Below are 14,540 nucleotides of genomic sequence, written 5' to 3' on the forward strand. Positions count from 1 at the left end.
CAACACGAAAAAAAGGGGCAAATCGTGTTGGTGAACACGAATCAATAGATTAAAAATCGTGTTGGTGAACACGAAATGCCGTGAGACTGGGTTGGTCGTACACACACATGCGTTTTTATACAGGGCATACAGTACACACTTTTTATAACATGCACACATACATATGAAAATAGTTACACATGACATGCACATGCAGTTGAGAGGTCAGAGCAGAGGCAGCCAGTCTAGCCGGCGCCAGTGAGCAGTTGGGGTTTAGGTGCCTTGCTCAAGGGCAATTCGCCTGTGGCCCAGGAGGTGAACTGGCTCCTCTCCAGTACCAGTCCACACTCTGTATTTTTTGGTCCGATTGGGACGTGAACCGGTGACCCTGTGTCAAGGAATACCATGATCATAACACCAGAGGGAGCTCCACAAATCATGTGAAACCCAGATTTGGCACAAAAAAGGGGGAATACACGTTTCGCAATTATGCCACATCAAGGTGGAACGCTCTTCCCACAACTGTAAAGGAAAGTAAAACTATACTTACCTTCAAAACCTCTCTTAAAGAGCACCTTCGGGGGAGAGCATTGCAAAACTGGCCCCGGTAATGGTACAAATCTCAACCTGTCGTTCAATGGACGCTTCCCCCCCCCATCTATGTATATACTCGCATTTTAGACTCTGTTACTAACTGTATATCTGTAGACTTGGTATGTCTTAAATGTCCGGTTAGGATGTATTAGAACGAAATCTAAAATGAAAATTGTAAATAAGCAATCTGTATGTAAAAAACCACCTGTATGTAAATTGTAAATAAGCCATTTGTATGTCAAATATGTCTTATATGCAGGGGTGCACATAACTTTTTTGCCCTGGTTCTCAAAGGAGCACCTGGAGATGTTGCTTGGTGCTCATCCTTAAAATGAAATACACCGTAACTTTTGAGGGGGTCTTGACTTTATTTGCCAGACACACGGCACTGAACACACATGCAGAGGTGAACACAGAACACACATGCAGAGGTGAACACAGAACACACATGCAGAGGTGAACACAGAACACACATGCAGAGGTGAACACAGAACACACATGCAGATGTGAACACAAGACAACATTAGCACGACCAGTAATCCTACAAGCTGTCATCACTACCCTCCTGACTGTTCTCCTCACTGTCTTCCTCTGTCAGACATAGTAGCTGATGATGTAGGCCTACTACTTTCTCTCTGGTTGAGTCTGCGATTAGCTGCTTGCATCCACAAGTCAACAGCTGGGTTTGGGTCGAAAGTCTCTGTTGTCATCTTAGACAAGTGGATGTAATCAAATAAGTATGTGAACATAACCAATAACCTACCATAGCCAATACCAAATGAATGTAACTTATTTGTATTGTTGTTGTTCATATCTTATTTTACCTTAACATTTATATATTTATGCATTTTTTTTTATCTTTCCAGTTTTAAACGATATGTCTGGTTTACTGTCCTATAGTATACATTGGAATGATTTCAAACCTGTTTATCCCAATAATTATAAAGGAGTGCCTTGGAAATATGTGTTTACATAACTTGTGATCAAAACGTTTGAGACCCACTGAGACAACTTAGACTAAAGTGAACTATCTAAACCCTCAGAGTCCTTTACCTCACTGAGCTGTAGTTATCAGCCTCAGTCTGACTGGAGAGGACTCTCCCTCCACATTATTGTAGAAACATCTTCTTCTTATATCCGTTAGAGCTGCTAGCACCAGATGCTAATAACAACAGCGCCGGAACCGGTGCACCCTCCCTCGATCCCACGCTCACTCGCACTTTGGCTGTGAGCTGTGGGTGCCAGATAAGCCAACATCCCCCATTTTCATCACTTACAGCGCCCATCATACAGGGCAAATGAAACGTGTAACCGGGGTGAAAAGGGTGTTACATTTACTTAATTATGAATGTTGTTACTTCAAGGCCGAAAATTAGGATGAGCCCCAACGGTCAAAAAATTGTTTTTCCCTCCCAGAGCTGCCAGTGCAGCGCCTCCCCGGATCTGGCGCCCTAGGCGAACATCTATTACGCCAGTGCTACGGAGCCGACCCTGAGTTCATATGCAACTCGCAAATATCTTTCTCTCTCTCCTCTCTTCTCTCTCCTCTCTTCTCTCTCCTCTCTTCTCTCTTTTCTCTTCTCCCTTCTCTCTCTCCTCACTCTCTCTCAATGTTGGTACGCAAATGCGCCTTTTTTCAAATGACCCGGTGCTCATTTTTTGGCGGAGGTGCGCATGCGCACCTGCGCACCAGTTATGTGCAGCCCTGCTTATATGTCTTAAATGACATGATGAATTGGAAATGGGGGACCCTGATGTAAACAAGACGAAAGTCTTTCTCTGGTCTGCATCCCCTTAACAATTGTATGTTTTGAGCTGTACTGTACTGTACCCAATATACAAGCTGTTAATAAACTTTTCAATCAATCAATCAAACCCTTCGGTCCATAGTCCAATCCCCTACAGACTGAACCACTCCCACCCCGTGGAGGTATCTACTGGTCTGGCAACCTCAAAGTTAAATCAAACCACTGTAAATGTGTGTTGTCGAATTAAACTGCGTTTTACTGTTTAACTCTTTCTATTCCACTGAACAGAAGCTGTCATTCCTGCTGTGTGTTTAGAGCCGTTAGCCATTAGCTGTTGTTAGCGCTATGCTAATGATTACAAACAGATACACACATGCACACTGGAGGCATATTAGGATAAGAATGCACACAGGTGGAGAGGAAGAGCAGGAGAGGAGCAGTGTAGGCCTAAAGCAGCATGACTAAAAGATGCGTCAAAAAAGAGGTATTATACAATTATTTCATCCAACTGAAACGTTTGGGAGTTTTGAATGATGATTCTGATAAATCATAATTGAATTACAGTTTCCATCAATAGGCCTACTCTAATTATAAATTGTTACAAAACAAATGATAATGAATTGATTGGTAACCTCACTCGAGTGGAAGGTGTCATTAATTAGAACTACCTTTCCATGCACTTTTGCTATACCATGGCTTTTTGGGAGGAACTTATAATTATGCAATGTTATTTAGAAGAATCATTCAACTTTTTAGAATGTTAAAGCTCATACTGTATATGATCATTTTTCATAGCATCAAACAAGTCCCAGATGATATGGCTCATTAAAAAAATCCTTTTATCTTTTCAATGTCAGTACATTTACCGAAACTTCACCTAATTTCAAGGCCTGGAAAACTCACCCTGTATCTTGTTCTTGTGTTTTCTCCACAGGGTAAATGCTCCCAAAAGTGTCGCAACCTGTTTGTGGTGGAGTCTGTTTGTGTGGCTTGGTTCTCCATTGAGTTTCTCGTGAGATTTCTCCACACACAGAGCAAGCTTGAGTTTGCCCGCGGCCCTCTGAACATAATCGATGCTGTTGCCATCTTGCCCTTCTACGTCTCCCTGCTGGATCTCAGGTCTGGGCCTGTTGGGGACACCGAGGACGGTACAGGAAAGAGCACCCTTGATAAACTGGGTCTGATCCTGCGTGTGATGAGGGCCCTGCGGATCCTATACATCATGAGACTGGCCCGCCACTCTCTGGGTCTGAAGACCTTGGGGCTCACTATCCAGCGCAGTGTGACGGACTTCGGCCTGCTGCTGCTCTTTGTGTGCGTGGCTGTGACTCTCTTCTCTCCACTCATACACCTGGCTGAGAGTGAGCTGGCCCCCCACGCCGCCAAGTCCCCCATGGTCAGCTTCAGCAGCATCCCAGCATCGTACTGGTGGTCCATCATCACCGTCACCACGGTGGGGTACGGCGACATGGTGCCACGCAGCGTACCGGGCCAAGTGGTGGCACTGATCCTCATCTTGTCAGGGATCCTCCTTCTGTCGTTCCCTTCCACTTCCATCTTCCACACGTTCCAACACACCTACAGCGAGATGAAGGAGGAGAACAACTGGCTGTGGAAGGAGGAGAGGGGCCACGAGCTAGCCAGCGAGGCGGAGGAGAGTTTGAGAGAAAGAGACAGTTGGCCGGATAACTGTCCAGAAAGAGACATATTACCTCGTCTTATTACCTTGTAACAGAGACATAACAAAGCAATCCTCCAGTGACATCAGATACTGTAGCCAAATGTAAACCCTTGCTAAAACATCTGTGTAACATTATTGTGGTTAATAAGAGCAAATTCCTGCAGCTACACTCCAAAGTATTTTTATGAGAGGTCATTGTAGAAGCCAAAATGCTTATTTAGCCATTGTTTATTATTTGTATTATTATAATTTTTTATTTACACCACACACATTTGTAAGCTATCATTTCCAGCTATTGTCACATGTGTGTGGTTTTAGTGATTTAGTCCACCTGTTGTGTGCCAGGCTTGTTTGGAAAGACAAAGAGATGATTTGGTTCAGATATTATCTGTTGACTGTATGGTCTCGCTTTATTTATTCTTTGTTTTCTTTAAATATCATGGAGTCAACTCTAGCACAGACTGCTTATTTGTAAAGTGTCACAGCAATGAGCCAAACTTAGCCTCTTAGCGACATCATTTATTGGACGTTTATTAGCTACCGTCATCTTAAAATGTTGTCACTAAAAAGGAGTTTTGGGGGTTACCAAGAAAAGCAAGAATTACTGGGTTTGCGAAAAAGGGAAGAATTTCATTCAATATGTCAAGCCAGCTGCAGTCTCCTTCTGAACAAAAAGTGAACTAAAACACTTAGGCATCACTTTTTAACAAAAGCAGTACAATTATTTATTAGGCAAGTTTGATTGTTAGCTGGATTTTGCCCAGTAGGGGGAAGAGGTGCTCTTATACAGCCATCATGCTCTGTTTGGAAACTTGTGGAGGTCAGTTAAGGACAGAGAACATGTGTTTCCCTGCAGACTGCAGTTACAGTAAATCATACCATGGCTGTAATTGGAAAGGACCTGAAGAAACAGGACTGCAGGTAATGCCCACACAGAGGAGATGCAGGCAGGGCCTGCAGCTCTGAGGCCTGTCAAATAATTGACGAGAGGCCAGATAATGTTTTGGACACTGGATGTTTGCCTCTGAGGAAAGTCAGTGATTCCAGAAATACCCCAACAACGACCACCACTCAGACTTTAAAGAGTCCCCATTCTGCTTTTTGGTGTTTTCCCTTTCCTGTAGTAGGTTGTTGCATGCATGTAAATGGGCCGCAAAGGCTACAATCCTGTAGTTCCCTCCAAAGGGAGTAATAATGACATCACTATGTAACACTAGCGCTTCTATTGGCTAGCGCTACAGCACATTGTACGTGATAGGCTAAGGAGCAGGACCTCTTCAAGCAATTGACCAATCACAACAGAGCCAGCCAGCTAACCAATCAGAGCAGACTGGGCTCTGGTTTCAGACAGAGGGTGAAAAGAGGCTTTTTGAATTAAAGCATGTAAGCATGTCATAGATAGGAGAGGAACAAAATACTAATATGAACCTGAAAACTAGCATCATGTCTTCTTTAACCCAGCCTGCCCAGACACCTTCACGTTCACCCTGCTGAAGGCCTTGAACAACATAACTCAGTAAAAGTATTGCATTACAAGACTTACTTAATAAAGCTGCATAAGTATTATCTTTAAAATGTTGTTACAAATTAAAAAATGTGAAGTATTTGTTCTTTGTTAAGCCTTGAATGATCAGTTCAAAAAAATGTAAAATATTTTAGAAAGGAAATGTCTCTGGAGGAGCTGATAAACTCATAGACATCCGACATATGGCAAGAGAACCAACTTTACAGTTTGTAGAAGTAATGCCACTAGTGTAATCTTAAAAATAAATATTTTAAGCTTTTTAAAATTTTCAACAGAAAATGTACGTGAGATGAGGTAAACTATAATGTGTGTGTGTGTGTGTGTGTGTGTGTGTGTGTGTGTGTGTGTGTGTGTGTGTGATAACAGCAATACTACAAATGAGGAGAGAGAAGTCAAATGAGCAAACTTGGACAAAGCTAATGCAAGACAGGAAGTGGACAACGTAGTAGAAGTAAAGGGTTTGCGAACAGAATGTCAGTATACAGACATATCTTTAATTCACAAAGGGTTTACAATATTTTACAAATGACACAAACTGTATGTAAGGCAGGTATAACATCTCTTTGGCCAACTTTCCTGTTGATATAGAAAAACAATAATAAAATAAGTCTGTGACGTCTTTTATTCTCTGCATTCAAAGGTAAGTATAGGATTACATTTCCTTTTGGTTGATATTCCTCTTATGTACAGTTATGGTCTCTATGTACATTGTGCTTGTTTATCTGGCAGGTTTAGCTGGGTAAAAACACACAAAAGCTCACACACACTTTCCTTCCACACACACACACACTTCTTGGGTTTCCTGCTGGTGAAGATGGAGTGCAGCATCATTAGACACTCCGGCTCAAAATCGGACAAACGAAGACACTTATGGGCAAAACCTCCTTTACCGCAAGCACGTTAGCATACATGAACAAGCATGTGTAATGCATAAGAAAAACAATGTTAAAGTGCACATCAAATGTCTTTGGTTGAATAGTTATCGCCCTGTTTATTCCTCAAAGAGTGAGTCTGACTCTTTGTGTCCATGCAAGGCACATCTTTGGACGCTTCCAGTTATCTTTTGCTTTTGGGCTCTTTAGCTCTTCAGCTAATTAAGGCAAGCTGCTATATTTCACAAGTCCAAAAGCTCTTTGCTGGGATAGAAAGAGATTGTGGGACGCAGGGTCTCTGCTCCCTAACATCACTGCTGAGAACCTTCAGTCCCATCAAAGCAGATTAAGTGCCCTTGTTGAAAATTCCCCTCATAAAGATGTCCCGCCTCCTGTCACTTCTCGTCACTAACAGAGCAGTCCACAGCTATGACGTCCTGTATTCCCGTGATTTTCTGTTCGTCCCCCGGGATCTCCAAGTCCGTGGGGATCTTCAGCTCGGCGGGGATCTTCTCTGCCGAGGAGCTGCGGCTGGACAGCTTCTCCATCTCGTCCTCCAGCTCCGAGATGCGCTCGGCGACGCAGTGAGCGGTGAGCCGGGCCTCCGGGTCGTGGTCCCAGCACTCCATGATGGTGGCACAGATCACCGCGATGCCCTGTAGAGAGAGCACCACAGCAGGGGTGTGAGACTGCATACTAAACAAAACGCCTTGAACTGATGGTTGTGAAGGTTGCATGTTGTCGAACAACCTCAAGTTACTTTAATGCAGAATGGACACACACACACACACACACACACACACACACACACACACACACACACACACACACACACACACACACACACACACACACACACACACACACACACACACACACACACACACACACACACACACACACACACACACACACACACACACACACACACACACACACACACACACACACCACACACACACACACACACACACACACACACACACACACACACACACACACCACACACACACACACACACACACCAAAGCCTATACTAAAGTCAGCCATGACACAAACTTGTTGGCAGGGAAGAATCCTGATGGGGAGAGTTTCCCTCATTCTCTTAAAATAAGATAGGCTACTGTAAAATAAGATAAAATAAGCTAAGATGAGATGAGATGTGACTCAGGACTTTGAACCGAGGACATCTCCTTGTAACTGAGTATTTGAGTAAAGGGTCCGAGTACTTCCTATGCCCGGTGCACAGATGGCTGCAGCTATATAAAGCTGTGACAGCTGCAGGAATAAAGTATTTAATCCTTTACTGTTAATCTAACATGTCCTGACATCGGTGCGGGGGCTGAGAACAGTCTTTTAGGATGTGGTGTATTGCAATTAAAATGACATCAATATAAAGATTTCTGCTTGATTCCATTCATCATCCTTCACACAGGCTTCAAAAGCACAAAGCAAGCCCAACGCTCAAAACTAAAATACTGTCTTGTAAAAAAGGATGAAGGATTTGATTATCAGATCAAAACATGTTTTTTTTCTGGTCTCACAGTTCTGTAAGTGCATTTCAGAATGTGGAAACTGCTCATTTGTATTTAATTCAGTGTGTGTGTGTGTGTGTGTGTGTGTGAGCAGTGTTTTTGTGAACAGTGTGTGTGTGTGTGTGTGAGCAGTGTGTGTGTGAGCAGTGTGTGTGTGTGAACAGTGTGTGAACAGTGTGTGTGAGCAGTGTGTGTGAGCAGTGTGTGTGTGAGTAGTGTGTGTGAGCAGTGTGTGTGTGAGTAGTGTGTGCGTGAGCAGTGTGTGTGAGCAGTGTGTGTGTGTGAGCAGTGTTTGTGTGAGCAGTGTGTGTGTGTGTGTGAGCAGTGTGTCCCACCTGATGCTGCAGCCAGCTGTCGGGGATCTCAGGTCTGCCTCTGTCTCTCAGCACGTTGTCCTTCATGCTCTCCACACAGGGGTGCTCTCGCACTTTGGAGCCGTACGCAGGCTCGTAGTCCTTCACCTCTGCAAACACAAACACAACCAAGGATCAGATACGGTCTGCACATCCTCACATGAGCCTCAAGTATTAAATATCCTTCTTTTATGTCATGTTGTGTTTGCCATTATGATTTAAAGAAGCTGTAGATAAGCTGGCCAACAGGAACACAAAACAAGCACATCATTTATGGCATTGTTTATGGCACAGTGTACATTTTATTTTAAGAGGACTTAATATGTTCATTTTCAGGTTCATATTTGTAGTTTGTTCGTAAGTTTCCATGCTTTAGTGTTCAAAAAGCTCTTTATTTTTCTCCTAATGCCTGTGCTGCAGCACCTCTTTTCACTCTCTGTCTGAAACCAGAGCCCAGTCTGCTCTGATTAGTTAGCTGGCCGGCTCTGTTGTGATTGGTCAACCACTTTGAGATGTGAAGGAGAAAAGGTCCCACCCCTTGGTCTATCACGTGTTGGAGCGCTAGCCAATAGAAGGGAGTTTTTTACATACTGATGTCACTATATTATGAAAGTTAACAAAGGAGTCCAATGGAGGCGTTTCATGCAGGGTGTGTTACCTATATACAGTAACACACTACAGGAAAGGGAAACCCCAAAAAGCATAGTAGGGCTACTTCATAGAAAAAAGCGCTAATTGAAGCTGGAGGCATGCTGAGTTAATGTGATTATAAAGTGTAAATGCATCGTGGTTTGATATCATTCTAGCCCAAACCGCTGAGATGTAAGTTTTATAAGCCTCAACATTTGTGGCAGCAATAATGCTGATTATGGGAAATAAAATGTTTCACATGTTAACATAAGGGGAAAATTCATGTGCTGGCACTTGAACAATCAATCTTTTCAGCAACAAATGGCTTTGGCTAACAAGAAAGGAGTTGCAACCTCACACTGAACAGAACACCAAATAAAATAAAATGTTGATATCCTGGAATAACCAGCAGGGAAAAGAGAGAGTGCTGAAACCATGAAAAATTAAAAACTAAGTTCCGGGACTGTGTCCAGCCCTCATGAAACCAAACTCATAACAGCTGCAGTCGGTCTGGAGCCCCTAAGACTATTAGTCACACAGTTGCGGTGAAAAGAGACATGAACATGATATGCAAATATCTGACAAACAGTGTAGGCATCATGTTCCATGTACCCTCTCTTGATCTGACTGTTTCTATGTCCTGTGTTTAACAACCTGTGAAACACTGAGTTTTGTTAACTTGTGTGAACAGTCTTAGATGTGACAGAACTGTGAGGATGGATGTCTAAGGATAAATGGATAGAGCGTTGGAGTTTGGACGCCATCCAATCCTATGAAAGTTGCTCAGTGGGGCATGAAGCCAAAATGGCCTGAGTCTCTTGAGAGTAAAAGTATTCGTATCTGGGCTCAAAGAGGTCGCACCATTGCGTTTTCCGTAAAGCCCCTGTCACACTGTCCCGAAATTGACACCCGATGGACACACGATAAAGGAAATGTTCAAATTCGGCTGTGATCGTAGCAACATCGGGTCATTCGTGAGGGCATCTTAAGCCATCGTATGACCGCCGGTGGAGTTCTCAGGCTCCGGCAACAACTTCGTGAGCGGCAACTTCGTAAGGCACTCGTGGGCATCTTGTCAAGTCGTGTCATCTTCGTGTTATCATCGGTGCATTCACCCTCACTCTGATCGGGACGAATGCCCGATGGCACCGATGATAACAAGATGCCCTAACGATGGCCTTACGAAGGGCAAAATTGACACACGAATTCAACACGAAAATGAACCTTCGCAAGGTCCTTCGGCTATTTTTTGGCATGCCAAAGATTTTGCCACCGCTCACAAAGTTGCTGCCGGAGCCTGAGAAACTCCACCGGCGGTCATACGAAGGCTTAAGATGCCCTCACGAATGGCCCGATGTTGCTACGATCAGAGCCAAATTTGAACATTTCCTTTATCGTGTGTCCATCTGGTTGTTTTATTGCACAACAAAATCATGTAAACATTATTTTGAAGGCGAGTTGACAGGAAGTTGTTGTTGCTATGGAAACAACAACATGACGGAGAAAACGTAATATCTTCTACATATAAAGACGGAGAAAGTAAAGAACAAAGTCTGAAAATATCAGTACAGTATCATAGTACTTTAACATAATTGTTTGTGTTACTTTCGTTGCAGTTGTATGTCTTAAATGTAATGTAAATGTTGCCTTCGTGTGTGGTTCGGGGCCATCTTCGTGCAAAATTCACAATTCCATATTCGTGTGTCCATCGGGTGTCAACTTCGGGACAGTGTGACAGGGGCTTTAACCCCACCTTCGATCTCCAGCTCTCGCCTTTTAGCACATTTTAAATCCTTTAGGTTAGGGAATGCTCCGGTATTGGGACAAAATTAACATGGGATCACTCCGGTCATTGTACGTACTTCGTCTCACTGGAATATTAACGGTCAGATTGAATACAACATCGACCCAATTTCTCCGGGCAATGACGGGAGAGTTTTGAAAGTGACAAAACACTGTTTTCACACATTTAAAAACACTTAAACAATTAAACAATGTTTACCCAGGATTCAGGCTTGTAAAATGTGGTGATGCGCCCTGGAGGTATCAGACTATTTAAAACATGTATACTCAGGATTCAATCACTTTCCTGGCTTGCAAAGTGCTGTGAAGCAGCCTGTTCTCTGGGTGCTCAAGTGTGGGAGGATGTGTAAGGCAGAGGAGGGTAACAAAAAAAGTTAAAGTGTGAACCTCCAGCAGGGCAGGTGGTGCTGTGAATAAGGCCGAATATTGATGCTGGTGTGCGGACAGTAAAGCACCACAAAAGCCATTACCTTTAAGTGTTACCAGGGCCATGAGAACATCCTCCACAGGAGGGTGGGTGGTGCTGCTGTGAATAAGGCCGAATATTGATGCTGGTGTGCGGACAGTAAAGCACCACAAAATTCACCTCCTTTAAGTGTTACCAGGGTCATGAGAACATCCTCCACAGGAGGGTGGGTGGTGCTGCTGTGAATAAGGCCGAATATTGATGCTGGTGTGCGGACAGTAAAGCACCACAAAATCCACCTCCTTTAAGTGTTACCAGGGCCATGAGAACATCCTCCACAGGAGGGTGGGTGGTGCTGCTGTGAATAAGGCAGAATATGGATGCTGGTGGGCTGACAGTAAAGCACCGCAAAATCCACCACCTTTAAGTGTCACCAGGGGCATGAGGTTCTGGAGGGTGTGATCATCTGGGTTTAGTCCGTGGGGGAGTGCTTAAGTTCGGGGGCCCGGGGACCCAAGGTGCGCAAGGTTATGGAAGTACGCATGTCAGGGAGCGATGCTGGAGCTGCTTAGTCCGTCCTTTGGGGGTCTTGGAGCGGCCACAGAGAGGTGCTTTTCCCGGTGTATTTCATGGAAGTCTGACACAGCCTGTTTGCTCATGTCAGGGAGCGATGCTGGAGCTGCTTAGTCCGTCATTTGGGGGTCTTGGAGCGGCCACAGAGAGGTGGTTTTCGCGCTCTGTCTCCTGGTAGTATGAAATAGCCTGTTTGCTCATGTCAGGGAGCAATGCTGGAGCTGCTTAGTCCGTCATTTGGGGCTCTGTGAGCCGCCACAGAGAGGTGCTTTTCCCGGTGTATTTCATGGAAGTCTGACATAGCCTGTTTGCCCATGTCAAATCTTGCTATTAATTGATAACTTTTAATAGGAATCTCTGTTTGACATATGTTCAGAATGTGCTATTTATTCAGAAATAGCACATTCTGAATGTGTCCTGGAGGAGTGAAATAATCAGAGTGCCATGTCAGGGAGCGATGCTGGAGCTGCTTAGTCCGTCATTTGGGGGTCTTGGAGCGGCCGCAGAGAGGTGCTTTTCCCGGTGTATTTCATGGAAGTCTGACATAGCCTGTTTGCTCATGTAAGGAAAAGGTCTGCCTTATGGACAGAGTTAACATGGGACTTGTCCTTCAAATGTACACATGTCCGCACAATGGAAATGTGATGTCAACTTCCAATGCAAAGTCCCTGCCACCGGCAGGACACATTTTACCAACTGTAAACCAACACTTGGGGGTGCTCTATGCATGTGTCTGAGGGTAAAATAATCATCATTCCGTATATAAATATGTTTGTCAATATCATGGACATTTCCTTTTAAATTGGGGTCCACGAAGCTGACACAAGATACCCGCAGATAAGCACTCATCTCGGACTAAAATCCTCAATGCATAGCAGTTTTAATGGCATTTTTGTTATTCAGTGTTACCAGGGGCACGAACTTCTGACCGGTGTTCCCTCTTGGTTTAGTCCGTGGGGGAGTGCTGAAGTGTGGGTACACAGGTTCGCCTGGTGCACAAGGTTATGGAGGTGGGGGTCTTGCTGGTGCTCAAGTGTCCATATACGTCACCCCATATTCACATAACTTTTACCCGCCTTAAGAGACACTATTTTGGGATACAATTTATCCATTTTCACCCCTTTTCTCTGGTTCTTCCAAAAGTCAACTTATGCCTCATTCACACCAACGGTGTTTCAGGGCCGGTTCGGAGCTGGAGCTTGAAAAGCACCGGGTTTTCCTCTTCACACCGCAGCGGAGCAGCCTCTTAGCTCCGGAATCCGGTTCGTTTCAAGCACCAAAAAATTGTCCGGCCAGAGCAAAAGCACCACATACGTCACGCTTACGTCGAGGCGGGGGCAGAGACCATGGCAGAGACAGATCAACTCCTGAACAACAACAAAAAGCCCGCGTTTTATCCAGTTTGTACACAACGATGGAGAAACTTAACAAGAGTTTCAGTGTTTCTGCCATATACTGTATAAAGGTTTCTGCTCATGGTGAAGCAACGTGTCTGCGTGTTAAGGTGGAACCTGAGCATTCACGTTGATCACCTCTCATTATAACTCATTATAAATCTATAAAACTATAAATATTAAACTTTACTTCACGTGTTCATTTGAGAACAGCTGTTACATACCTCGGTGAAGGTTACAGTTCATTTAAATGAAAGATACAACGTTACTCCACACTCATGGTTCAGTCCACCTTAAGAAATAAGACCGACCTCGGAAGCAGTTGTGTTTTAAAAAAACCTTTATTGACACGAGTACACTTTTTTATAAGAATATAACTAAACCACAGAAATGACTCCGGAAAAGCTGCAGATAGAGCCATAAGAAATGAATGCAACTGATTTCATCCACACGGTTTGGCTTTATGAAGCAGGCACGCAAACGGTTACGTCATGATGCAAACGATGACGCAACGACGCATTACCAGTCGGACTCTGGGCGGTGTGAAAAGAGCCAGAGCTAAACCGAAGAACTGGTTCTGAACCTGAAAAGCTCTAGCACGGAGCTTGAACCGGAGTTGCGTTGGTGTGAATGAGGTATTAGACTTTTTCTGACTCTGGAGGAATGTAACGGGAGTTGTCAGGGGACTATATCCGCCTTAAGAGACACTATTTTGGGATACATTTTATCCATTTTCACCCTTTTCTCTGGTTCTTCCAAAAGTTAACTTAGACTTTTTCTGACTGGAGGAATGTAACGGGAGTTGTCAGGAGACTATATTCGCCTTAAGAGACACTATTTTGGGATACATTTTATCCATTTTCACCCTTTTCTCTGGTTCTTCCAAAAGTTAACTTAGACTTTTTCTGACTCTGGAGGAATGTAACGGGAGTTGTCAGGGGACTATATCCGCCTTAAGAGACACTATTTTGGGATACATTTTATCCATTTTCACCCTTTTCTCTGGTTCTTCCAAAAGTTAACTTAGACTTTTTCTGACTCTGGAGGAATGTAACGGAATTGTCATTGTCCATTACATTGCATTTTTTACATTACATTGCATTTAGCTGACGCTTTTATCCAAAGCGACTTACAATAAGTACATTCGACCAGGAAGACACAACCTTGAAGAAAACAGAATCATATAAGTACATCAGGTTTCATAGAGCCAAACATTTCAAGTGCTACTCAACTGGCTTTAGGTAAGCCAGTCCTTTATTAGTATAAAAGTGCTTCGTTAATAGTTCTAACGCTCGAAGTGGAGTCGAAAGAGATGAGTTTTCAGTTTGCGCCGGAAGATGTGCAAGCTATCTGCCGTGCTGATGTCAATGGGGAGCTCATTCCACCATCTTGGAGCCAGGACAGCAAACCCACGTGTTTTCGCCGATGGGAACTTGGGTCCCCCTCG

The 14,540-nt window shown here is 44.0% G+C and overlaps 2 protein-coding genes across 2 annotated transcripts in view; one reads left to right on the forward strand and one right to left on the reverse strand.

Moving 5' to 3' along the window:
- Nucleotides 1–2,723: 2,723 nt before the first annotated feature.
- LOC117555224 (potassium voltage-gated channel subfamily G member 2-like) lies at nucleotides 2,724–4,053 on the forward strand. The gene is made up of 2 exons (XM_034230047.1): nucleotides 2,724–2,762; nucleotides 3,256–4,053. Exons 1-2 carry the CDS (start codon nucleotides 2,724–2,726, stop codon nucleotides 4,051–4,053), a joined length of 837 nt encoding a protein of 278 aa, XP_034085938.1.
- A 1,926-nt stretch (nucleotides 4,054–5,979) lies between these two features.
- Nucleotides 5,980–14,540, reverse strand: part of LOC117553895 (TGF-beta receptor type-2-like) — a 50,243-nt gene continuing 41,682 nt past the window's right edge. The window contains exons 9-10 of the mRNA XM_034228005.1: nucleotides 8,270–8,397; nucleotides 5,980–7,055 (exon numbers count right to left, since the gene is read on the reverse strand). Coding sequence (XP_034083896.1) covers nucleotides 6,795–7,055; nucleotides 8,270–8,397 — 389 coding nt within the window. The 3' untranslated portion in view covers nucleotides 5,980–6,794. The remainder of the gene's footprint in view (nucleotides 7,056–8,269; nucleotides 8,398–14,540) is intronic.

Source organism: Gymnodraco acuticeps, unplaced genomic scaffold (assembly GCF_902827175.1).
Source record: "Gymnodraco acuticeps unplaced genomic scaffold, fGymAcu1.1, whole genome shotgun sequence".
Taxonomy (NCBI): Eukaryota; Metazoa; Chordata; class Actinopteri; order Perciformes; family Bathydraconidae; genus Gymnodraco; species Gymnodraco acuticeps.

What these genes read in the sequence shown, in the direction of transcription:
- LOC117555224 (XM_034230047.1), top strand. Translation starts at nt 2,724, where the DNA reads ATGCACACAGGTGGAGAGGAAGAGCAGGAGAGGAGCAGT. An exon ending in AAGAGCAGGAGAGGAGCAGT is followed by an intron (nt 2,763 to 3,255) that starts GTAGGCCTAAAG and finishes TTTTCTCCACAG; the next exon opens with GGTAAATGCTCCCAAAAGTG.